The following is a 27,441-nucleotide window of genomic DNA, read 5'->3' on the forward strand; positions in this document are numbered from 1 at the left end:
TGTGGCTAGAGGCCGTATTAGCAGAGGAGGCTGCACAGAGCCATAGGATGTACAAGTAAGGGAGAGATATTGGGGGTTTCTCCCTATCCCCCCGCCTGTATGGAGAGAAGGGGCTGAGGCTGAACTGGACAAAGTGTGAGAGAAATAAGCGCAGCTCGGCGCCACTCGCCAAACATGACAGTGCAGACAGGGAGATGGGCCGGTGCCAGGATTCTCACGTTTCATCCTCATTTCACCTTTATAGGGAGCTGCTGCCTCATTTATTTGCCCTTAGCAACGTCTGGTACTTACATTACTGTAGGAACAATATACAGTTCTGAGTCCGCTCATTATCACAGTATATATTAGCACATTACTGTCATAGGGCAGCTGGAGCTTAATAAGCTCTCCTAGAATAGTCGGCATTCTGGCAGCTTAGTGATTCTGCATCAAATATGAGAAGAAAGTGACTGGGGAGTTCCCATTCATGTACAGGTATAGTTATCCGGGAACCCATTATCCAGAAAGCTCAGAATTATGGGAAGGCCATCTCCCTTAGACTCCATTATAAGCAAATAATTCTAATTTTGAAATCATATTTCCCTTTTCTCTGTAATAATAAAACAGTACCTGTACTTGATCCCAACTAAGATATAATTACCCCTTATTGGGGGCAGAACAGCCCTATTGGGTTTATTTAATAGTTAAATGATTCCCTTTTTCTCTGTAATAATAAAACAGTACCTGTACTTGATCCCAACTAAGATATAATTACCCCTGATTGGGGCAGAACAGCCCTATTGGGTTTATTTAATGGTTAAATGATTCCCTTTTCTCTGTAATAATAAAACAGTACCTGTACTTGATCCCAACTAAGATATAATTACCCCTTATTGGGGCAGAACAGCCCTATTGGGTTTATTTAATGGTTAAATGATTCCCTTTTCTCTGTAATAATAAAACAGTACCTGTACTTGATCCCAACTAAGATATAATTACCCCTTATTGGGGGCAGAACAGCCCTATTGGGTTTATTTCATGGTTAAATGATTCCCTTTTCTCTGTAATAATAAAACAGTACCTGTACTTGATCCCAACTAAGATATAATTACCCCTTATTGGGGGCAGAACAGCCCTATTGGGTTTATTTCATGGTTAAATGATTCCCTTTTCTCTGTAATAATAAAACAGTACCTGTACTTGATCCCAACTAAGATATAATTACCCCTTATTGGGGCAGAACAGCCCTATTGGGTTTATTTCATGGTTAAATGATTCCCTTTTCTCTATAATAATAAAACAGTACCTGGAATAGGATTCTCTGCTAACAATGAATAGCATTTTTGTACTTCAAGTACAGTTCAGAGAAGAAGCCGAATGCAGAAAGAGAATAAAAATATAACTGTATTTATTCCAATGGGCTTAGGATGATATGACAGGAGTTGGCACACTGGCACTAATATAACCCACGGCACGCTGAGCGTTTCTCTTATTTGCTAATAGTTTTGCTATTTATATAATTGTGTTTTATTCATCACACTGAGGGTTCATAGGTTCCCGGCAGAGATTTATCTGTTTGGCTGTAACGCCGCATCCTTTTGGTTCACTTTCCCTTGGATTCAGTGACATATTTTATGGTACAATTTCATTAAATGTCAAAAATCCCCTGGCAGCCCCGTTGGGTCTCGCTGCTTTATAAAGTGCTTCTCGTGTCACGGCGTAAATCTTGCGGGCACCGGGGAGTTCTGCCTTTCATTGATGTTGGACACCGCTCGCACCAGATGGAGACGTTTAAGGCAATATTTATTAAAGTCATGCTCGGGAAATTATTTACCTTGAGGATTATGATCAGTGGCAGCAAAACTCGGGGGTTATTTATGTGCTTGGAGAGAAAGAAACTGTGTTTAATTTTGTGGCTTTTGGGCTTTTTCAAGTCAGCGATACAGTTGCTCCCAGAGATGGATATAGCGCATTTATTGTACTGCACTGTGGAATATGTTGGTGCTTTATACATATGCGGTTACAATGAGGAAATAGGGGGAAATAATCAAGGTTGGAGTTTTTCCACTGATAAAAAGGAATAAATATTTTACTTTCCCCTGAGAGAGGGAGTAATGGGATGAGGGCTAGGTGCAGACTCGCTTATTTGGCAGAAAAGGAAATGTAACTTCCAAGGAATGATTAGTATAGTGTAGCTGCTCAGGCTCCGCACCCATGGGCGATTTCTTCCCTTTGCTGAAGTATTGCAAGGGTTACAGGGATATTGGCATTTAAAACAGAAACACCAGTGTTACCCACAGGCAGGGATTCCGAGAGGCTTTGTGGGGACCCATGTGCCTAACTGGCCCCACCCCTAACCAGCCAATCCCCTAACCAGCCAATCCCCTAACCAGCCAATCCCGTCCCTGATCTGCCCACACTACGTCCCTTTGACAGAAGCCCAAGCCCCCTCCTTTCCCCCTAGATTGCTGCCCTGACCCAGGACCTTATGTACAATACACAGATTATCCCCCAATTTCTTCCCCTGCACCATCTGGCTTAGTATATATATAATATCCCCACTCACCATTCCCCTGATACCTTCTTGCCTTGCTCTTTATGATATTCCATGTTAATTCCACCTTCCCCTAATACCATCTTGCTATACTATTCATACAATTGCACAGGGTCGGACTGGGGGGGGTGCAGGGCCAACCAGGGCTGCTGCCCCAGGGGCCCTGCAGGTGCCCCCGCTGGCCGAAACCCCCACACCCCCTACCCCCCCGCAGAGCCTCCCTTACTCCCCTACAGGATCCACCACCCGACGTCGTCCCCTGAGCCCAGTCTGACCCTACAATTGCACAATTACAGCTAATTACACTGATATCATCTTGCCTTACTATAAGTTATAGGCCATTCCCCTGACACCATAGGGGGGTTGTTTTTAGAACACTATCCCCATAGTTACAGCTAATTCCCTGTGGCACCTTACACCTGCAAGGGGTGCAGGCTCTGTCCTGTTCACCTTTAAATTAACTTTTAGTGCCTTATAGACATTTGCAATTGGTCTTCATTTTTTTTAATTTCATTTTTTGTACAGCATCTTTCCAGTTCGTTATTTCAGTAGCTAATTGGTTGCTAGGGTCTTTTTAGATGTGAATATGTGTAGTGGTGGGCTGGTGTAAAAATATAAGCAATGAAAAGTAACAATAACAATAAAATTGTAGCCTCACAGGGCAGTAAACTAAACCCAATGCCCCACAGTTACAGCCCCTTCCCTGACACCAGCTTACATTTACTATACACACTATCCCACAGCTACAGCCCATTGTACCCCTCCAATGTTGTGCTTTACTTTGCCTTTAAACACTGAGGCTGCTCTGCTAGAACAGAATCTAATGAGGAATAACACTGGCTGCGCAGAATTCTTCCCCCCCCCCAATATATTCTCGCTGCAGCCCAAATGCAAGGGATTAAATAGCTCTCCGGGTTTATTATTCCATAGCATTCACATTGAATTAAGCACCGATTGTGCCCTGAATAACTCCGTCTCAGCATGACCCTTCCCCGGCTCTGTTTGTGTATTTATATTGGAAAGCCCTGTGCTAAATACAATAAAAACAGCCCTGATTTGCTTTTCATCTGCTACATCTGCTCTGTACAACCCTCTGTAAGGCCAATAACATGCAGAATTTCTACATGGGGCTTCCGCTGCCGCCATTGCCAAGTACGGGGGGGTGGGATGCCCTGCACCCCAGACATAATAATAGGGGGGACTGGCTAAATGCTATGCTCTAGGGCAGCACCCCTGCCTGTCAGTGATTCCCCCCCATCTTGTTCTGGGTTTGGCTGCACAGCAAAGTCTTTCACTTCTAAGTGTCATAAACATAAAAAAGATCTCTGGATCTGCTGCAAAACAATGTAACCGGATCCCCAGCGGGGATTAACCGGCACTTCCAGCTTTGTGCAACTTTGGTAAAAAACCAGAACTGTGGTTTCTGCCCACATCAGCCAGCGACCGCATTGTGGCCTGACCCGGTTATTGCAGTGCAAGGGGGGTCATTCACTTACTTCAGTGGGGGCAAATGAAATATGGGTAAGGGCCCCGGAGGGGCAGACAGCAGCACTTTTTCTTTTTTCCTTCCAATCCAGGGCAGGCAAGCCAATATCTGGCCAACTTGCATTTTACCCTTAATTCTAACTCATGATGTATTCTGTCCAATTGGCAGATATCGACGAGTGCGCCTCCAAGAACGAGACTGTGTGCTCCCATATCTGCATCAATACCCCGGGGAGTTACAGATGTGAGTGCCCTGAGGGCTATTCCCTGGAGGAGGATGGCAAAACCTGCACAAAGGGATCACAAGGTACCCTACTACACTCTCTATATAATTATTATAGATATTATTATGAATTATGTACAATATATAGTGCCCAGACCCCTGCCCAAACCAAACTCACTGACCTGCAACCTGACTCTGACTCACAAATCCACTTACCCGTCCCTATGACCCTCCCCTATCTGGAAGTTGGTCAATTTTAACCCAACCCAGGACCTGCAAAAATGCAAGTGACGTCACTGTTGGCCGTAAGGTGGATCAACTAGATCAGGGGAAAAAATGATCTTTTAGCTGGGGTAGGTGAGGGAGGGATAAAAGTCTGTATTTGAGCCAGATACCAAGGCAGGTTAACTGCATGTTGTTTGAACAGTCAGGGGATCTGGGACTTTCCTACCAAAAGCCAACTGACTTGTGGGTATTCCGTGGGTATCTGACCCAATGCAGGATTGTAATCTGTAAAACATTATAGAGATTGCTCATTAGTCCCGGTGGAGCTTACAATCTGTTAACCCTAAACATTCATGCCCCATATCATCACTTTGATCAAGAGACAACTAACCTGCCAGTATGGTTTTGGAGTGAGGGAGTACCCAGATGGAACCCATACAGACACGGGGAGAACATACAAACTCCTTGTTGATAGTGCCCTGGCTGAGCTTGAACTCAGGACCCCAGCGCTGCAGTGCAGAAGGGCTACCTACTGACCCTATGTGCTGCTGATTGGGGCAATGAATATAAAGGGTGGGGACATTCTGATGGCAGCTAACAGGGAGAGGACAATCTTCAGATTGGGGGCCAGGATGTGACATCATTTGGGCGTAGGGCTATGATGTAAGGGGCGGGAAGGGGAAAAATGGCTGGGGAATAGTTGGACTGGGCAGGGTTAGAGGTGAAGTAGAGTTGGGCCTATGGAGAGAGTCAGAGAAGGGATTTATAGGGCATTACAGATTTATGGCAAGTACATTGTTGGTAAATGTGTAATTCTGGTGCCAGTCCTGGCTGGGGATTTACCTGCTATGCCAGTCGAATACCGGGCCAGTGGCAACCCTGGGAGAAAAACATGGTGATTTGTTGGACCCTTACAAACTCCATACAATATATATAAGAATACCCCTCTGTGCCCCTGTGCCATATTGGTAACTATAGAGCTGTGCGTGGTGCATTTCAGTTGTTGTGGCTGCACGGCTCCCCGGCTATCGTGTAGCAGTAACACCTCCTAGCAATCCCTCCTTGCCCCAAGGCTAATTCCATTCCACATCCCAATGCTTTTGTTTTAAGGGGATTTCGAGAAATCCAACAACGTGATGAAGGCCGGGGTCTGCTCGGAGACATGCAAGGATTTCCACCAAATAAAACAGACCGTTTTACAGCTCAAGCAAAAGGTACCTGATTTTTTCCATATTTGCCTTAAATTTGCTGAAAAAAAACCCCAGATTGGAGGAAGAAATGAAACACTTCGACCACCTAGCTGGAACGACTTTGTGTTGCATTAGCCTTAGGATTCGCCTATTCTAAACATATGTTTGGGTCCCCCAGTTATAAAAATATGCAATTTCACTGGGTTCCATGAAGACCCTGTTCATTTCCCAATAAGATTTTATATTAACCTCTATAGTGAGTCTCTTGGAAGGAGCAGCCATTGTGACTACTGGGTGGGGAGAAAATATAGGGGACCCAGTGAGAGACTGATGGATAAGCAGCTTTATGAAAATATTTTATTTATAAAGTATAGGGGGGCTAGAGTTTGGTGTAGGACCCAGTTACTTCTGGTTTCACCAATAAACACATGTCCGGCAGTACACTGGGTACTACTGGGTTGTACATTTGCCCTGATCCAGTAGCAGCCATTAAGATCTTTGCAATTTTTAACCACTAGACCAATGACATCTATTTCTAATTGGTTGCTTAAAATCTTGGTCTTTTAGGGTGAAGACACACAGAGCTACTAGTAGCAGCTACTTGTTGTGGCCACTAAAATAGACAATGATGATCATTTACTGATAACTGTCTCTGTTTTAGCAGAGGCAATTCTCAGTATTGTCTATGGCAGGGGATTTTTTGGAGCTTAGTAGTCATGAGAAATTAGCTGCTACCAGTAGCCCAGTGTGTTTTCACCCTTAGAGCTGTTGCAGTTCACTGTAGGAAACTGGTTGGACAATTTGGGGCCTCATATAACTAAGGTGAATGTCACAATTGTTTTTTTTTTTTCGCTAGTGGAAAATGCAAAAAAAAAATGCAGGGATGCCCTGAATCACCTATTAAGTTGGCTTTAATGGCTGCTGCCTGACACTGTGCATACCCAGCAGACTCAGCCCTTGAGCTTCTGGACCAAAATCTGCCCGGTGTGCATAGTAAAGGTGCCCATACACGTTAAGATCCGCTCATTTGGCGAGATCGCCAAGTGAGCAGATCTTCTCCTGATATCCCAACCTACGGGTGGGCGATATCGGGCAAATTTAGGCTAATTCAATTTGGCCCTGGGGCCAAACGATCAAATTATAACGACGCCAATGGGTGCAGTTGGTTCGGGGACTGCATCGGCTTGTTGATGCGATCCCCGAACCGACTGTACCCATTGCCGTCTAATTAGCCTAAATTTGCCCGATCCGACTAAATCTTTTAATCTGCACGATTGATATCTGGACAATTTCAGGCCAGATATCGGTCGGGCAGGCCCATCGTTCCTGCCCATACACGGGCCGATAAGCTGCCGAAATGGTCTAATGGACCGATATCGGCAGCTACAATCGGCCCGTGTATGGCCACCTTAACTAGCAGCTGGCATTAAAGTCAATGGGTGCCTCACTTTTAAGGTGTCCATACAAGGGCCAAGAGACCGAAATTGCCGCTTATTGGCCTGTATATGGGGCCACCTCAAGGTGGGTATATCGGGGAAAGATCTGCTTGCTTGTCAACCTCCCCTGCCCCTAATACAGCCCTGTGACAAAGACTGGTTGCCTTTGGCCAGAACTTAATATGGGCTTGGAAACAGTATATAGAAATTCTGAGCCGTCATTCTGTTTATGGTCTGTATGACACCCGCGTGATTAAAAACGTTTAGCGCACAGTTTAAATCAGACTGAGAGACTGCTGTCAGGGAATCTCTATATTAATGTCCCAAAGCCCAGACAGCACATAAAGGGAATGCGCCGCAGGCCGGCCATTAATAACTACAGCCTGAACCGCTATGAGAACTGCCCGGGAAAGCTATGAGCTCTCAGGATTCACTTGCGCAAACCCAAAGCCATTTATTCTCAATTTGCAATTTTGGAATCAAGAAGAGACAACATATTCTTTCCTACATCTGGCAGCCAATCAAAGGGCTAATCAGGTAACAACCAAAATAATCCCCCCAGAGCGGTTCCATCGGGCCGGCACAGCTTTCTGCTTGGATGCAGCTTATGTTACGATTTCTTCATTTAAATATCAGCGTCCCTTTCCCTACTGTGTGAATTGAGCCGGGAGTCGCACGGAACCAAAAGGTTTGGGAGTAGAGAAATGATATGGAATTATCTATTTTTTTTTCAATCAAATTGCTTCAAATTAAGGAGCAGGTAACTGTCTTTGTCTTTTATAAGGGATACTGAACCCCAAAATATTTTTGGAGAATTTGTACTGGTATGGGATCTGTTATCCAGAAAGCTCGGAATTACGGAAAGGCTATCTCCCATAGACTCCATTATAAGCAAATAATTCTAATTTTTAAAAATGTTTTCCTTTTTCTCTCTAATAATAAAACATTATCTTGTACTCCATCCCAACTAAAATATAATTACCCCTTATTGGGGGCAGAACAGCCCTATTGGGTTTATTTAATGGTTAAATGATTCCCTTTTCTCTGTAATAATAAAACAGTACCTGTACTTGATCCCAACTAAGATATAATTACCCCTTATTGGGGCAGAACAGCCCTATTGGGTTTATTTAATGGTTAAATGATTCCCTTTTCTCTGTAATAATAAAACAGTACCTGTACTTGATCCCAACTAAGATATAATTACCCCTTATTGGGGCAGAACAGCCCTATTGGGTTTATTTAATGGTTAAATGATTCCCTTTTCTCTGTAATAATAAAACAGTACCTGTACTTGATCCCAACTAAGATATAATTAGCCCTTATTGGGGGCAGAACAGTCCTATTGGGTTTAATTGATTTTAAATTGATTTTTTAGTAGACTTAAGCCACAGAGATCCAAATTACGTAAAGATCCCTTATCCGGAAAGCCCCAGGTCCCGTGCATTCTGGATAATAGGTCCCATACCTGTACTTAGTTTTATGGTTTCTTTTTGTAGGGGCTATGCACAAACATAGCGGCTGTTCTTGCTGAATTGTATAACTATTCCGGCCTTACCCTACAACGTGCCCCACATTCCAGTTACCTCACTGCTTTAGTTTCCTCTGTGGAACAAGAATTTGCCCCAATGTAAGCTTCAATACAGAGAATAAAGGCTTAATATTCTCTGCCCTGTGCCTCACATGATGTACCATGTATAGGGTTGCCATCTTTCTAAATTATTTTTACCATCTGTGATGTAAAAGGGGTGGGGCTATGACACTGGGTCCAATGGAGGACGAGTTATGCAGAGGATCTAGGGGGAAAAAAGTTAAAATTCGTGGGTGGGTCAGGGGCTTATCTGAAGGCTATTCATGGGCAACTACATTGCAAGTAAATTTGTAATACCAGTCCTGGCCTTGCCAGGTGTTTTAGTAGCTAGGCCAGTAAAATACCAGCCGCGTGGCAACCCTAACCATGTACGGATGGAACATACGGGGTTATTTACTACCTGCAGGGTAGGGTGCAAAGTGCAAAAAACAGGCACAATATTCCATGTTTTTCTTGCACTTTGCTTCCTATCCATTTTGAAGCACAGAGGCCTTTGTTTTCCCAATGAATACAGAGTTACCTCCACTTGGCAGCCCTGTATTTATGAGGGGTGGGGGGCACTGCTAAGGGCAGGACTGCGCTAAGCGATGCTGTATTCTGCACCCCGTGTCGGAGCACTGCTCCTGCCCCATGTGTGAAGTGCAGAAGCACTAAGGGGTAAGCGCTTTCAGGATTATGTGATTTATATCATTGTGTTTCTGTTCTGTTCACTAACAGCCATGTCTCCTTATTTTAGCTTGCGTTTCTTCCAAACAGCGTGTCGGAATCCAGCAAACATATAACTGCTGAGAAGGTGTTGGCCTCTACCACTTACGTACAGGGTCCCCCTGGCTTACCTGGCGCACAGGGGCCCCCAGGTAACAACATACATAATGAATATCACTTGTTTAAAGGGGAACTCCACCCAAACACAACTTAAATAAAATTAAACAAATTAAACATAATTTCAAGCAACTTTACAATATCCATCAATAAAAAATATGCAGCCTTTTCATGATTTTTAATGTAATAATATGGTTTGGAACAGTTCCCTAAGCCCCGCCCCCTGTTCCCCTGCTGATCTGGCTGGCTACTTTGTGACTCAAATAAAATGTAACAGTAGTTGCCTGTCCCTCAGCCTGCCTCCTCCCAATCCCACAATCCCCTGCACACGTGATGCCAATAAGGAAAGGAACATCCCAGTGCAATGCATTGTGGGTTATGTAGTTCCTGCATGATGTCTGTAAGCTGTGGAGAAGTTGTTACAATTTGTAACATCAATGTTTTAGTCCCTCCTCCCCTGCCAGGATTTCAAATGATGCAGAAAGAGAAGAAATGTTTTGCCGCTGAATTTCAGCATATAAAAATTGTATGTATTCAGATTTCACTTGGTTTGGAAGCCGGAGTTCCCCTTCATTTCATTGTTTAATTGCCCCATGTATCAAATTTGCTCATATAACTGCTTTATTGGCTTCAAAAGTTTAAACTGCATTGGGGAAATCTGTATATCTTGCTCCAGTTATTATGTCCCTCATCTTCAGCAATGAAAATGTTCTATTCCTGTTAATTCAGGGGGACCTGGCAGCTTGTTCCTCTGAATAAGTGTATTACTTCCATTAGCGTTCCATTCCATTACTTACCATTTGCTTGTGATTTATAATCATGATACCATGTAACTTTATATGATCATAATATTATCTGTATCAGTGCTTGGGCTTTTTATAAGGGAACTACAGGCAGCTTCTACTGGGCAGGTGACATGAGACTAATCCATAGGACAATAAGTTCATTAGTACAGAAAAGAGCTAGACACAATGTTTCTTAGGAAAAGAAAGGTTTACAGATGACTTTACTTGGCATTAAATGTTTGTCAGAAGAACAATAATCTAGGACAGAAGACTTTCATGGTACCTTATAGCTGATCCAGGTCTTTGTCCTTCTGCCATGGGTCAATTGATTTTCTTCCAGCTAAAATTCTACACTCTTCATTATCAGTTCTTCGGTTTATATCTAACGGTAGAGAAGTGGAAGGGTTAGGGAAGGCAACAGATGGGGTACAGGAATTTTGTATTTATAAAATCACTTTACAATAAATAATCAACAAATCATAAACATTTCACAGATCATGGAACAAAACATAACCAAAACAAATCCCACAAACCCACCCATATCCCTCCAGCCAGCAGAGTCCATCCCTCTGTCCATTGGCAACTCTCCAGCAAACTGACCAAATCAAAGGCCGGTTTGCAAAGTCTTGTGTTTGTCCATACGGCCTTCCTTCCACCACCTCCCAACCAATTCTCCAGCCCCAGAAAAGTCTTTCCTGGTCCAACCCCCTCCAGTTTCCATCTGCCCAACAAAAACACAGCCAATTGCACATAACAAAATGATCCACATAACATATATATATTCTGTGCCAATGTGAGCAGATTGCCCCAGGCCAGAGTAAGCTGGAACTCCAGCCTATAGAGAGAGAGAGAAGAGCAGTATAAGCACTGGGATGAGCCATATATACACAGTAGGTACATACCTTGAGAAGAGGGCATGCTTAGGACAGAATAAGGGGTATCCCTATACCCCTCACTTTGTCCTCTTCATTAACCTCTTCATAAACATCTCAAGGTATGTACCTACTGTGTGTATATGGCTCATCCCAGTGCTTATACTGCTCTTCTCTCTCTCTATAGGCTGGGGATAGGAAAGAGCCAATGAAAAGAAGAAGCAGAAACAGAAAATACAAAGGTGAAAGATAAGAGGAAGAAGTAGAGAGAAAACCTGGTTGATTGTGACACTGGTAGGTAGGGAAAGGTAGGAAAAAGCATCAAGGAGAGAGGCAGAGGGGAAGGGAAAGGGAAAGCAGGAGATTTCAAAGAGAAACAAAGGGTTGAGTAAAAAGTAGATAGAAGACAGAAGACAACAGAAAAGAGAAAGGGGAGCTGTTGGAGACACAGAAGGAAAGGGTTGAAGGTAAAGGGGGTGAGAAGAAAAAGAAGGTAAGGGCAGTGAAGACAGTGATGGTGTTGCAGATGAAGGATGAATGTGAGATGAAACTAGAAGAAGGAAAGAGGAGGGGGAGATAAAGGCTGGGGGAGACTCAGAAGTAGAATAAAGGAAGGAGAAGAGAATTAGGAAGGTAGTAATGGGGGCATGGAGAGTTGGATAGGGGCAGAGAATAAAAAAGGTAATACCACAGGACTAATGGGCGAAATATCTAAAATCTGCATTCCAGAATACTAGGAATCTTCATACCTGTAAACTCTCTTGTAAAGGTTTAATGGATCGGTTTGGAACAGCGTCAATCCAAATACAATTATCATGTATATAAATCTATTGTGTATGAGCCCCCCACCCCAACTCATGGAAATAGAGGCTTCCAAATGTGGGAGTGAATGACAAGCCAAAAGGTGGTTCCTGGCCTGACAAATTCTCTATTAGCGCCAAGTCAGTAAACAGCTAAAGATGAATAAACAGGGGAGCCGCTTAGGCCAGAGTGAGTCATTATTAGGAAGAGATACAAAGATATTCTCAGGGAAGATAAGCTGCTCCGCTAATGCAGCCGAATGGTGGAATGAATGGCGTTATGGAAAAAGAACCTCAGTAATAAAGGAGCAAAAATAAAAACCAAATGTGTAAGGAAATGTGTACAGCTCCGCTCATCGGAGAAAAATGAGGGCTATTAAGCACAATAGCACCGAGGGCTGGGACCCAGGGAATAGGGTTTGTTAGGCTGCAATTTGCAGAATCCTAATTGCAAAGCTGAAAGGCAAAATATGTACAGACTGTGTGTGCTTCAGATTCATCAGCCAGTATTCTGATTGGCCCCTGGCACAACGGTTGCCTATTATATGAATTGGCCCTAAACTGGGCGTATATGTACGATTAACACTGATTTTAATAGAAGTTACATTACATTACATTAACATTTATTTATAAAGCGCCAACATATTCCGCAGCGCTGTACAATAAGTGGGTTACATACATTGGACATAGAGTAACATATAAAGCAATCAGTAACCGATACAAGAGGTGAAGAGGGCCCTGCCCAAAAGAGCTTACAATCTACAAGGAGAAAGGGTTGAGACACAAGAAGTGAAATGGAGCTGTGGGTCAGTAGGTTCTGCCTCAGTTCTGCACATTGGGTGGACTGAACAATTGGATGCGGTCATAAATAAGCGGAACGCTATGACTCCATGAATGTCCTAGAGAGGTTCTGTGTCACCCTGCTTAGTGATAAGGAGAACTTTCCCAGACACCAACACTTTTTGTTTTAGTATTAACCCCGTAACTCCTTGGAATGGGTTCAGAGAGTTAAGGTGGCCATCAATGGGCAAATTTAAGTTGCACCTTAAGACTTAATTTGTAGCTTATCTGCCCATGTATTGGTCCCTTCAATGAGCCTATCTTACATAGTTACATAGAGTTGAAAAAAGACCAGAGCCCATCAAGTTCAACCCTTCCAAGTAAACCCAGCACACACAACTTATACTTACCAATCTTTACTATATCATACATAAACTACTGTATATATACAACCATTAATATCTGACTGATATGAGCCTGAAAATCAGCCAGATGTTGATCTGCAGGTTTCATTTCCTTGTGGAATGCTGTCCTCTATCTGACATAGCCGCAATTATGATCCAATCGCTGGCCCAAGGGCCAACCATTTGGGTTATTGCAATATTGCCCACCTCATATCAGTGAATGATCCACTCGTTTGGTGACATCCCAAGTGAATTTTGGTTCCTCCTCCTTCCTTCCCCAGTTCAAGCTCTGGATACATTAAAATAGTTACCCATACCTGCTGAGAGTCAAAGGTGTTATAAAACCCCAGCAGGGTAGGTTATCGGGTACTAAAACTATATTGGGCTAGGTCATGGCTAAAGCCCTGAAACCCAGTACTGGAGCTGCTCACTAAGTCATTGGAGTAGATAATATGATCAGTCAGAAGGGGGGTGGCCTAGTAGTCTGTGGGGTGAGCAATACAAAGAGAAACCATACAACTATACCAACATACTGTAAATATTCTGTAAAATCTAAGAATAAGAAGGACACAGGACATATAACCACCCAATATAACCCATAAACTTTACAATTTACATTTTTTTTTTATTTCATTGTGATAATATAATGGATGTGTAAAAGGAGCAGTCTCTCTAGGGAGTAGCAAAACCATTATTTACTGATGCCTGAAGCATCTCCTGACATGTCCCTGCTCAGTTCTCTCACTCCTACCACTATGGGTGCCTCCTGTCTGACTGCACTGTGTTTTCTATGCCTGTCTGGATTTCAGAAGTCTGATTAACATGCAATTCCACCAAACATCAGTGTCAGTGAATGAACTAAAAAGCAATGGGTGCTCCTGTTACACATTCCTGATAAACTACTGATATCATAACAACTAAAAGAAAAATTGATTAATGTAAATTGCACAGAAGCACAATCTAAGCAATTTTACATTTAATTCTTTGTATGGGTATATGTCCCCTTTAAAAGACATCTGAGTCCCGGGCGCTGTGTTGTTGTCGAAGTGGAAACGATCTACTGGACATTGCAACAATATGAAATATGGAAACCTGTTCTTTTTAACTGCACAGCAGGAGATTTATACACAGAGAAAACCCCAGTGTTTCTATTATAGGTAGATAAGGAATCCTTTATTCAGGGCTGTGCGTCCAGTTGTCGCCATATAAGGGAAGAATGGGGATTGTGTGCAGATTGTGTATTACACTGAACAGAATTATTGGGGACAGGGAGTTCAGCGTCCCTAACATATGAATAAATGCTGCCCTTTTCCCTTTAAAGCGTTTCTGTCTTGATTTTTATGGGGTACTTTTTATTTCTAAATGACACTGTTACATAGCAAATAATTCCCTCTGCCATTTAAAATGTTATTCTTGATCCAACAAATGTATTTGTAGCTGTAATATTGTTGTGTAGGCGCCATCTCAGTGCATTGTGCCTGAGTCTGAGCTTTCAGCCAGCGCTACACATTAGAACTGCTTTCAGCTAACCTATTGTTTCTCCTACTCCCATGTAACTGGAGGAGTCCCAAGCCGGACTTGGATTTCTTACTATTGAGTGCTATTCTGATACCTACTGGGAGCTGCTATCTTGCTCCCTTCCCATTGTTCTTCTGATTAACTGCTGGGGGGGAGGGGGGATATCACTCCAACTTGCAGCACAGCAGTAAAGTGTGACTGAAATTTATCAGAGCACAGGTCACATGGCTGTGGCACCCTGGGAAATGAAGAATATGGCTAGCCCCATGGGAAAAACAGATTACAATGCAGGATTCTGCTGGAGAAGCTCTATTAACTGATGGGTTTTGGAAAAAAACATGTTTTCCCATGACAGTATTCCTTTAAGGGCTTGTTACTAATTCCATCCTCTTTATGCTGAGATATAAAAGGCACACGATTACATTCCACAAATGATCTGGAAACAGTTGAAGCAATGCCGTGTTTAGTAATTACAGTTGATCTGTCGCTGTATGTAGGCTCCCCATTCCTGGGATTGGCCAGCAGTTCCTGGGGCAGGGCAGGCTCATCAATATTAGATAATGTTCTGCAATGCTGCGCGCCCCACCCAGACAATGTTACACATCTAATAGTTTCTCATAGCTGCGCGGGTGGGTTCCTGAACTGTATCACATTGTATAGAAGTAACAGAGCATGGCAGGTACCTGGGGGTTGCTGTTTATTTTGACCCTGATTGATATTCACAACTTTCTCCATCTGGTGGGCACATTATTCAATACAGATGTTCAGGACGGGGTTATTACTATATTTTTGTACAGGTATAGGACCTCTTATCCAGAAACCCATTATCCAAAAAGTTCTGAATTACGGGAAGACCATCTGCCATAGACTCCATTATAAATAAATAATTCACATCTTTAAAACTGATTTCCTTTTTCTCTGTAATAATAAAACAGTACCTGTACTTGATCCCAACTAAGATATAATTACCCCTTATTGGGGGCAGAACAGCCCTATTGGGTTTATTTAATGGTTAAATGATTCCCTTTTCTCTGTAATAATAAAACAGTACCTGTACTTGATCCCAACTAAGATATAATTACCCCTTATTGGGGGCAGAACAGCCCTATTGGGTTTATTTAATGGTTAAATGATTCCCTTTTCTCTGTAATAATAAAACAGTACCTGTACTTGATCCCAACTAAGATATAATTACCCCTTATTGGGGGCAGAACAGCCCTATTGGGTTTATTTAATGGTTAAATGATTCCCTTTTCTCTGTAATAATAAAACAGTACCTGTACTTGATCCCAACTAAGATATAATTACCCCTTATTGGGGGCAGAACAGCCCTATTGGGTTTATTTAATGGTTAAATGATTCCCTTTTCTCTGTAATAATAAAACAGTACCTGTACTTGATCCCAACTAAGATATAATTACCCCTTATTGGGGGCAGAACAGCCCTATTGGGTTTATTTAATGGTTAAATGATTCCCTTTTCTCTGTAATAATAAAACAGTACCTGTACTTGATCCCAACTAAGATATAATTACCCCTTATTGGGGGCAGAACAGCCCTATTGGGTTTATTTAATGGTTAAATGATTCCCTTTTCTCTGTAATAATAAAACAGTACCTGTACTTGATCCCAACTAAGATATAATTACCCCTTATTGGGGCAGAACAGCCCTATTGGGTTTATTTAATGGTTAAATGATTCCCTTTTCTCTGTAATAATAAAACAGTACCTGTACTTGATCCCAACTAAGATATAATTACCCCTTATTGGGGGCAGAACAGCCCTATTGGGTTTATTTAATGGTTAAATGATTCCCTTTTCTCTGTAATAATAAAACAGTACCTGTACTTGATCCCAACTAAGATATAATTACCCCTTATTGGGGCAGAACAGCCCTATTGGGTTTATTTAATGGTTAAATGATTCCCTTTTCTCTGTAATAATAAAACAGTATCTGTACTTGATCCCAACTAAGATATAATTACCCCTTATTGGGGGCAGAACAATCCAATAGGACTGTTCTGCCCCCAATAAGGGCTGTGACAGACGGGCAAATCGCCGCACTGTGTATCTCCAGTCTCTGAAGCCACATTTTACTGGAACCCATGGAGAATTCCCCAGAAAGAATTCCAGCCTGACGGAGCTCTTCTATTCTGAGCTTTGACTAGAAATGAAAGCGATATATCAAACCAAGAGTCATATTACTGATCTGCAGAAGTAGCACCTAAACTATTTGTATGTCGGAAAGCTCTCGTAAACGCTCTACATGTCAGTGTTATACTGGTGGATGAATCCATGGCACATAGCTAATGTCTCTGGGAACCCTACATTCCTTCCCATGAGCAGCCTAATAAATTGTACTTGTATATGGGGCCGGGAATGGCACATGCTTTTCATTTACCCACTTTGTTTCGATGAAACTGAAGGGTCCTTTGTGTTTTATCTTTGGGCTTAAAGGATTACCTGGTCCGAAAGGAAGCGCCGGGCAGTCTGGGATACCGGGACCTCCTGGGCCACCGGGTCCAAGAGGATTCATGGGTCCAGTCGGACCGTCTCCTGAAATCTCTCAGCTCAAACAAGGCCGGAGAGGCCCCGTTGTAAGTATTGAAAATTTAGTGCTAGAGGAATTTAGCAAATGGGCAGTCAGGAAAGAACTGATCTCTGGAAGGGGAGAATGTGGCAGCCACTGTCATGGGGGGTTAGGAAGGTGAACTGATGTTATCAGCAATTTAATCAATGATATTCTTTTATTCTCCAGGGACCTCCGGGGGCACCAGGAAAGGATGGCACAAAGGTAAGGGCACAGCATGTATTGTACTTATGGTATTATAGTAACTAGAATGGGCAAAGATAGGTATGTAATACATCCTATGGGCAAACCTATAATTGAAACAGTGGGGGAGTTAGTTACTGTTCCCCCAAACTCATGAGCAAGAGCACTGAGGGGCACAAGAGGAGCACATTGGAGTTCATGTATTGGGGAATGGCTGCACTGGGCACCGGCGTCCTCTGCCACCCCCTCATATACGTGTCTGGCAGGCAGAGTTGGGCCTAGCACAGGAAGACTCCATGTGGGGGGGGGCAGCTGGCAATAAGGAGGCATCTATGCCTGTTGTAGTTGCTACAGGGCAGTGGGTTACGAGGCAGACCGGTGATAGCCACTTTACACAGATACGGATCGGTTAATAGATGACACAAGGTGGTATAAAGAGGCACGTGTGCAAGCAGCACCTGTAAGCCCCCCGTGGTGTTTAACTAAGGGGTGGTCTATCTTGTAGGATTTTTTAGCCTCCAACCTACCCTAAATGTACACATATGTATATATATATATATTTGATTTGTTTTCTTTTATTAATTGGATAATTAAATAAAAAAGTAGATGTTGGAGTGTCGCAGTGACCCAATGTACCTTTGAAGGGATAAGTTTAAGGTTGCCACCTCTCCAGGCAGAGAGGTAGGGCGTGCCGCTCCACTACGATTGGCCAATTGCTGTGTCAATCTTAGATAATCCTGCACAGTTTTCCAAATTGGGAAAACCAGGCAGGTAGTTTTGACCCAGACAGGCCTACCGAAAAGCGTGCTGTCCAGGTGGCAACCCTAATTTGGGTGCAGCCTTCCCATTAATAACATGCCAGAGTCTCATCAATAGGGCTGCTTCCATTTTGGAAAGAATTTCCAGGCCAGCTGGGGGGGCAGTGACAAAGTGGGCAGCCTGTGACATCAGAGGTATAGGGTGATGCCAAAAGGCCAAAAAAGAAGAGAAAGGGTAAAGCCTCCACTATATTCTGACAGATCAGGGGCTGAACTTAAGGGTTTTACAAATTTATCAGCTTCTACATTGCTGGGAAACCTGTAATACCGGCCCTGATTTTACTGGTTAGGCCAACAGGCACCCATACTCCCTGCCCCTACCCTGGGGCAATAGGGCAACAGAGAAAGGCAAAGTGCAAAAGAAGGAAGATCAAGGCCGATGTTATTGCACTTGGAGTGTTGCCTTTCTTGCTGTAAATGAGCCCTGAATACCTTCTCTCAATTTCATTTAGATCAAGGGACTTTAGCCCCACCAATGTTCTCCCAAATTTATTTTTGGCAAAATGTACAAAAAATGTTGTTTTCATGAAAAATGATCTGCCCCCCCCCCCCCCCCCCCCCCAATCTCTGATGCTCATGGATACAATCGCATGGGTTTGACACAACTACCCTCGTTTTGCTTTGTGTTTTTTGGACCTTTACCCATTTTATCGTTTAGAAAACACAGTGGGATCCGACTGCCAAACTTATTGCAAAAAGGATTTACATCAAGCGGCAGATTTATCAAAGCTTACGTTATTTTTCCTGGTAAAATATTTGAAACATTTATGAAACCCTTTCCCAACAAACTGAAAAGGATTCCCAGAATCTCCTCCCGACTTCCCCAGAATGAAAAATACATTTTATAGGCCAAGCTTCCAAGTTTGCTTCAAATCAGTCAACCTGTGTGAAAAGCTAATGAGAAATGCGTCAGGGTGTAACTCACGGGGAACCTCACTGTTTTTATTTGACATCTTTTCACGCAGAAAAAAGAAGAATTAAAGAATGATAAATACAGGAAAATTCCCCGTCTTAAGGTGCCCCTACACGGGCCGATTCTAGCTGCCGATATCAGTCCCTTAGACCAATTCGGCAGCTAATCGGCCCGTGTAGGGGCACTACCGAGGGGCCTGTCCGACTGACATCTGGCCTGAAATTGGGCAGATAACGATCGTGCAGGTTAAAAAATTTAGTTGGATCGGGGACCGCATCAGCTCGTTGATGCGGTCCCCAAACCGACTTTGCCTATAGCTGTCATTATAATTCGATCGTTTGGCCCTGGATTCTCCCGATATCGCCCACCCATAGGTGGGGGATATCGGGAGAAGATCCGCTCGCTTGGCGACATCACCAAGCGAGCGGATCTGAAGGTGTATGGCCACAAGGTTTTGTCCATACGCTAAGCTACATTATGGACTTTTCTACAGGGAGGGGGCTATAACTAATCCAGCTCTGGGACTTTATGCCATATATTTCTGCCACTGTTGTTATGAGGCCAAGGGAGTCCATCATTCCAAAGAGAAAAGCAGAGTTTCCTATCAACCCTTGCATTTCTTCTTTAATAATAAAGGATCTATTGCTTTTTTAGGGAGATCGAGGTGCTCCAGGACCAAGAGGACCTCCGGTGAGTTTCACTTTAAAAATATTTACTTGACTTGACTTACCAGTTATTTTTATCAAGTACTAGGTTCAGAAATCCTCCTGATGACATTTGCTAATTTCAGATGTGCCATTGGTCACCACTGTTAAAGTCTCTTATATTACCCTGTAGCCCCCCACATTGGTGTAACATTAAACGCTCTAGAAATGCTGTGCCTTGACACCCCAATATAAAGTTGTCTGTATACACCAGAGACCCCCAACCTACTTTACTTGTGAGCCACAACATAGGCGGAGCGTGACTTTTTTGTTTGGGGAGGCTAAATATGGGCCATACAGAGACTGACCTGAGCTAATGTGACACTTAGGGGCTGATTTTCTAAGACACGATTTCGAATCCGAATTGGAAAAATTCCGATTGGAAACGAACATTTTGCGACTTTTTCGTATTTTTTGCGATTTTTTCAGCGTCTTTACGATTTTTGCGTAAAAACGCGAGTTTTTCATAGCCATTACGAAAGTTGCGCAGTCGCGATTTTTTCGTAGCGTTAACACTTGCGCGCAAAGTCGCGCCTTTTTCGTAGCGTTAAAATTTAAAAGGCGCAACGTTTTGCAAAAAATACGAAAAAATCACAAAATTACCGATCATTACGAAAAAAACGCAATCGGACACATTCGGCCCGTTCGTGGGTTAGTAAATGTGCCCCTTAGTGGATTCGCTGCTGGTGTAAAAAATGAACCTCCCAACTATCTCTTGCGGTTCCCACTGACTCCCAGGGACACTGCGCAAAAGTGCGGGTGGGAATGTTTTTTTTTTAACCCTAAATTGCTTAGGATGTAAAAGTCATACAGGCACTTCTGTTAGGGGTTCTCCATCCATTTGTGTTTGTGATCAGTTAGCTTAAAGGGGTAGTTCACCTTTAATTCACTATTAATATGATGTAGACATTGATATTCTGAGACAATTTGCAATTGGTCTTCATTTTGTATTTTTTGCAGTGGCCCCCAGCAGCACATGTGAGTGGTACGGCTCTAGCAGCTTGTACTTTGCATGACTGGGTGAGAAGAATTGTGAAAAAGAAAGAATTTTATTGATTGGGGGATAAAAATGTGGGCACAACTCTTGTTGGTGCCATGCTGTGACTGCTATGTGAGCGGAGTGAGCACTCACCCAGCGCATGGGATGTCACTATCAGTGTCAGTGGGTGATGGATAGTGGCCATTGTGCTTGGCTGCAGCACAACAACCCCTAACATGGGGCACTGGGATTGTGTCCCATCTACCTTCAATACATTCCCCATGACAGCATAGCACCAACTGCCTCCCAGGCGAGTCGGCACAAACCAACCGACCAGACCGGGGGTATTTATACCCCTGAATTGCTGACTTTTTTACCTTGTTGAGAGATTAGTATATAGTTGGCAATTTCAGTGCACAGCGTTGTGCGCGCCATCAATATTATCCCTGCGCGTTCCTCGGGTTTCTTAATCAAAGCACAAATGAGCATATTTCTCTCTCTGTAACAGAAACTGGCACCATAACTGATATGCCAATGAGCTGCCCCAACGGCTGCTGGGTATCTCCTTGCCCAATAGGAACAGCTCTACTGCTGCTGTGGGAGAGGGAACTGTTATGTAATGGGGGGGGGGGGGGCATCGCTACTGGCTGCAGGTTTAACTTTAATATTGATTGTTTTACACAGGATTTAGAATCTATTGAGCGGATGAGCCCCAGCGTAGGTGCATTGCTCTATCTCTGCCCATCAGGGACTCCCCATGACACAAGCTGATTACACCTACACAACTGCAGAGGCCCTTATGCTACACGTCCCACTCATTTAGCCAATTGGCATCTTATTTATTGATGGGTTTTTAGCAAGCCTCTTTATTTCATTTGTGGCATAGAACATCTTTGGCTTTATGGCAGCTCCTGCAATCTGTTCTTTAGCAAAAGCTACATGTCAGTGGTGTAACTATAGGGGGGACAGACCCTGGCGGCGAGGGGGGGGGGCTCTGGGATATATGTTTCTTTTTCTATACTACTTTTTCCCAACTATCTATTGCGGTTCCCACTGACTCCCAGGGATACTGCTCAAAAGTGCGAATGGGAGTATTTTTTTTACCCTAAAATGCTTAGGATGTAAAAGTATCCATACAGGCACTTCTGTTAGGGGTTCTACATCCATTTGTGTTTGTGATCAGTTAGCTTAAAGGGGTAGTTCACCTTTAAATCACTTTTAATATGATGTAGACATTGATATTCTGAGACAATTTGCAATTGGTCCTATTTTATTTTTAATGGTTTTTCAGTTATCTAGCTTTTTTTCAGCTCTCTGTTTAGTTCTCCATTTAAGCTTTTTTGTTCAGCTCTCTGTTCAGCTCTCCATTTGGTATTTCAGCAGCTATCTGGTTGCTAGGGTCTTATTTACCCTAGCAACCAGGTAGTGGTTTAAACAAGAGATGGGAATATGAATAGTTAAGGGGTCTGCATGGAAAAATAAAACTGTAGCCTCGCAGAGCAATACTTTTTGGCTGCCGGGGTCAGTGATGCCCATTTGAAAGCTGGAAAGAGGCAGAAGAGAAAGGCAAATTATTCAAAAACTATCAAAAAAAATAAATTAGGAAGACCAATTGCAAAGTTGCTAGGAATAGGCCATTCTGTAACATAATAAATAAAACTCAACTTAGAAGGGAACCTCCTCTTTAGATGTGTCTAAGTTTTTTAGAGAGGCAGTGGGTACTGACAACCCAGGCTCTGTATATACAAAACCAGCACATTATATACAGTGAGACACAGTCTGTGTTTACAAAACCAGCACATTATATACAGTGAGAGGCAGTGGGTACAGATGGCAGATATTCAGGCCCTGGCACTATAACACTGGCACTGATACACAACATTGGCCCCACTGTAACTAGAAATGAACAAAACAATGACAAAAGTAAAAAAAAATAGTAAGTGAAAAGAACAAAAACAACAAATATATAAAAGCACAATGAGCTTTTTCAGGGGGAAAGAGTTAACTTACCCTCCATCTGTTAGTGTAGGGGATAGGGATATTATAGATGTCAGGTGACAAAACACAATTTAATTTCAGCCAGTGATTCAGCCTTTAGAACACATACAGTATAGTACCTGTGGGATGAAATCTGCAGCAAGTTCAGAGTTGGTTCTCAGGTAAAGTTACAGCCTGCAGATCCTTCTTTTCAGGCTTCAATTCTGCACTGCCTTCAGTTTGTAATATCTCCCGAGCCCTGTGTGCATCTGTGCCTTGATTGGTCAATTTTACTGTCTGTCAAGAAAGCTGTGCTCTGATTGGGGAATCCACAAGAAGAAAGATCCAATCAGAGCACAGCTGATTACAGCAGAATCGGAGCTTGCAGGAACAGGAGAAGATTTCCCGCATAGTGCAGAAACAAAGCGAGATGTTTTTTGTTTTTTTTTAAGGTGCCAAAGCAGGTTTGGGGAGGCTTAGCCCCCCCTAGCCTTATTGAAAATCCGCCTATGAGCCACAATCAGATGTAAAAAGTTGTGGGGAGCCACACAAGCATGAAAGAAATCGTTGGGGATGCCAAATAAGTGCTGTGATTGGCTATTTGGTAGCCCCATGTGGCCTGCTGGAGGCTCTGCTTGGAGTAAAACTGTGTCTCTGGGCTTCTAAAAATTGTCTCCAAGCTGCCAGAAATTTTAAAATGGGTATCTAGTTTGAGGCCACTCAAAGGGGATGGTGAGCAACATGTTGCCTATGAGCCACAGGTTGGGGATTACTGCTATAAACCAATCATAATTCATTTTACTGAACCATGGTAATGAACCTGCATAAACATTTCCTTATCACAAGCAAAGACAGCATAGGTGGTCACATGATGTGGCCCTTGATGCCCCTGTTTCAAGAAGAACATTTTGATTCCTGCATCTTCTCAGGGAAAGCAGCTGGGCTCAAAACACCTGTAAATGATGGCAGCCTCATCCCAAAATTCCTGTGCTTATTGCAGGGCTTTTTCGCGATCTATAGCTTGTATCTGCCAAACATCTCTTTTCAAAGATATATAACAGAGCCTGGAACAACACCAGCTTTTGGAAGTTGGCAAGTTCCGTGATGCTGGCAGGTTCTCTAGTCTGTGGTCTGAGCATTGAGAAGGGTATTCATTTACCAAGAGTGAATAAAGACAAAGGTAACGATAAGGGTAGCGGAAAGATGGTTGAGGCATCCAAAATCCATCCCTATTAGCTGTATATTTTGTTTAAGTTCGTACTGATTTCCATAACACCCTAGGGCGGGTCCAGCAAATGTGAAGGGCTTTGCCAACATGGTCACACCCATCTTCAAAGATCAAAGTTTGGCAGGAGTCCTGGGCCCAGCTTAGACAGCTTAACACGTGTTATGGAGTACATATGTGTCAGGATGTTGATGTGATTGCTCTTTATATTCCACCATATTTCTACAAATTCCCTTATTTTCTCCCATTGTTCTGCTCTAAGTACCTAAACGGAACCAGACTCCAAGTAAAATAATATTGTCCTCTTTTTCTTCAAGTGAGCAGGCTTTATAGTATGAAGATCATGTATCTGTTGCGTTAAATGCCTAAATGTTAAACCTTCTAACAACAAAGAACTGCCCCTTGCATTGTCCCTGTTACTGTAACCTAATCTTCTTTAGAACTTGATCATATTCTTCAATATCTTTGGTTCTCCGCTTTCAGGATCTCCTCAAGCACTGGTAGAATTTCCCATTTAAGGGAGAACACAATTTGCAAATGGGCAGGCCCACCACCAGTTGTCATAGTAGACATATATGTGCTTCTCCTGTTGGGATTCCTGCCTGGAAGCAAAACCAGTGCCAGTGAGCCCCTCAGTGGTTGCCCCTCTGAAAACACATTTGGGCTTCTCCTGTAGGGATACTCGACCCGGAAGCAGAACCAGTGCCAGTGAGCACCTCAGTGGTTGCCCTTCCGTTAAAATGGGCTTCACTTGGTTTATCCTCAAGGCCAGAAAGCAGAATCCCTGCCCAGCGGTTGCCCCCACACAATTCCAGGGCCTGCCAACCACCATATAGGGTCCGCATTGCCGCCTCTCTCCTGCGGCTAAGCAGTATTTCATGCTTATATTAACCTAGAAAAACTTAGGGAGGGAGATAAAACACAAGTTAGTTATGATCCCTTTCTGTGTGCCACCACTTAAAGTACCCTTGATACACCAAATCCCTCCCCCAGATTTTTATGGGGTGTGGTGGCAAAAGGCAGAACTCTGCCCATTCATTGGCTGATGGGGCCTAGCATGTATGTGTGCCTTGGCTTGTTTGTGTGCACTGTGAATCCTATGATCCCAGGGGGCGGCCCTTAGTACATAAAATGGCAGTTTCCTATTTACCCAATGGCACATACTACTAAAAAAGTATATTTATATGAAAATGGTTTATTTAGATGAAGCAGGGTTTACATATGAGCTGTTTATGTGATATATTTATATAGAGACCTACATTGTTTGGGGGATAGTTTCCCTTCTCCGCAGCCCTAGTATTTCATAACACAGTGTGACCCCGGCATTCCATGACAAATACACTGCTGCAGGATTTCAGACACAGTGTCGCCCCAGCATTTAATGGAATATTATCAACCACCCAGCATTTCTGGCCCAAAATTTTACCTCATTGGGCTCTTTCCTGCATTCCTGCCCCCCAGGCCAATTTTCCACCCTTCACTGTCCCACCACACCAGGCCTTCACCACGTTCCACAGATTCTTTAAAAGCCCTCCTTGCTGCCCCATTTTGCCCTTTACACCAACCCCATACCTCCCAACTGTCCCAATTTTCAAGGGACAGTCCTGATTTTAACCCGCAGTCCCGGATTCTTATTGAAAAGTCCCTCATTTCCCTCACATAAAACAAAACCCCCAGAAATGTGTTCAAACTTTACATCACCTGCCAAATGTTGTAAAATAGGAGTGTTTAGGGGTTGTGGTAAAAAAATGGGCGTAATCAAATACATTTCCTGCGCTATGGCTGCCATTTTGTTTGTCCCTCTTTGTATTTTTTAAATGTTGAGTGTACCCCAATTTTAATAAGGTAAGCGAACCTGAACATTACAGCGTTGGGCACAACATGAAGCTCTAATGTAGCCATTTCTATATTCCCCTCTGCAGGGCCCACCTGGTTCCTTCGACTTCCTGCTCCTAATGATGGCCGACATAAGGAATGACATTGCCGAATTACAGGACAAAGTCTTCGGGCGCAGGACGCATTCCTCAGCCGAAGAGTTTCCTTTACCTCACGAGTTTACAAACCATCATGAGTCTGTGGACTTGGGTTCAGGAGAGGACTACAAACACAGAACTGTATCAAAGAACCTACGAACAGACAAAAACAGCCGCCATTAACTGCCGCTCATCCACATGGAAATAACTTTATATTTTTTTTTCTCAATGTATAAAAAAAAAAGATGCACTGAAAAATGTAAAGAGTATCTATTTTTGACTTTTGAATTTATTGTTATTAATATTATTATTTTGTACTATTATGTTGCTTCTCCATTGCAAAACAGGCTCCTCGGAAAAATGCAGCGAAAATGCCACTTTGGAATCTTCAAAATCCACAGCTCCCATTGGCCAGAGGCTAAAGGCAAAGCACAAAACTGGAAAATGACACCCAACCATAAATATGGCCCCTAAAGTGATGTATTTGGGAAAGAAATATTGGCAGATGATCCAGTATATGATGCCGGACTAGAATACGCACCATTATATTCCAAACCACAAGGAATAAGAGGTCAATATTGTCATTTTATTCAAAGTAATGGACCAACATGGTTGTAGCCAGAAGTAAAGGGTGTTTGTACAGACAGAGCTGTCTCTAGGGGGTCTGAGCAGGAGTGAGTGCTGTGGGGTCCCGCAGAAGAGCAATGGTATAGGGGGAAAATAAAAACCCTCTCAACAGCTTCCCATGTATCAGTAATGCTTTAAAAGGGTTGATCACATTTTAATTAAATTTTAGTATGATGTAGAGAATGTTATTCTAAAACAATTTGCAATTGGTCTTCATTTTTTATTATTGCCAATTTTTAAATTCCACAGCTCTCCAGTTTGGAATTTCAACAGATCTGGTTGCTAGGGTTCAATTTACCTTAGTTACCAGGGAGTGATTTGAGAGAGTGACCGATATATGAATAGGAGAGGGGCTGAATAGAGATATAAGTTATGAAAAGTAACAATAACAATAAAACTTTCGCCTTACAGAGCAATAGTTTGGCTGCCGGGGTCAGTGACCCCCATTTGAAAGCCGAAAAAAAAGGCAGAAGAAGAAGGCAAATAATTCAAAAACTATAACAGATAAAAAATGAAGAGTAATTGAAAAGTTGCTTAAAATTACCCATTCTTTATCATATTAAATGAAAACCCTCCCAATAGATAACACTTGCTGGTCATTTTGGCTGTCATTTGTCTGAAAATGAATCTCTTGAGAAAAGGAACGTCTTGTGATGTTGCGCTGCTTAGAAAATGAAGTTAGTGAGCAGAGAAAAGGCATCCTATGTTTCTCTAGTCAGTTCTAAGCAGCGAAGCATGACAAGAGGTTTCCTGTTTCAGGGTTTAAGTTTCGGCCGACTGTAGGCAGTT

The 27,441-nt window shown here is 42.9% G+C and overlaps 1 protein-coding gene across 1 annotated transcript in view; it reads left to right on the plus strand.

The window, feature by feature from the left end:
- The window catches only part of ccbe1 (collagen and calcium binding EGF domains 1), a 188,185-nt gene extending 161,308 nt beyond the window's left edge, over positions 1 to 26,877 (plus strand). Inside the window, exons 5-11 of the mRNA XM_002936675.5 lie at positions 4,188 to 4,325; positions 5,577 to 5,680; positions 9,420 to 9,540; positions 17,121 to 17,260; positions 17,422 to 17,457; positions 19,822 to 19,857; positions 25,975 to 26,877. Coding sequence (XP_002936721.3) covers positions 4,188 to 4,325; positions 5,577 to 5,680; positions 9,420 to 9,540; positions 17,121 to 17,260; positions 17,422 to 17,457; positions 19,822 to 19,857; positions 25,975 to 26,208 — 809 coding nt within the window. The 3' untranslated portion in view covers positions 26,209 to 26,877. The remainder of the gene's footprint in view (positions 1 to 4,187; positions 4,326 to 5,576; positions 5,681 to 9,419; positions 9,541 to 17,120; positions 17,261 to 17,421; positions 17,458 to 19,821; positions 19,858 to 25,974) is intronic.
- The last annotated feature ends 564 nt before the right edge of the window (positions 26,878 to 27,441 follow it).

This window comes from Xenopus tropicalis, chromosome 1 (assembly GCF_000004195.4).
Source record: "Xenopus tropicalis strain Nigerian chromosome 1, UCB_Xtro_10.0, whole genome shotgun sequence".
Taxonomy (NCBI): domain Eukaryota; kingdom Metazoa; phylum Chordata; class Amphibia; order Anura; family Pipidae; genus Xenopus; species Xenopus tropicalis.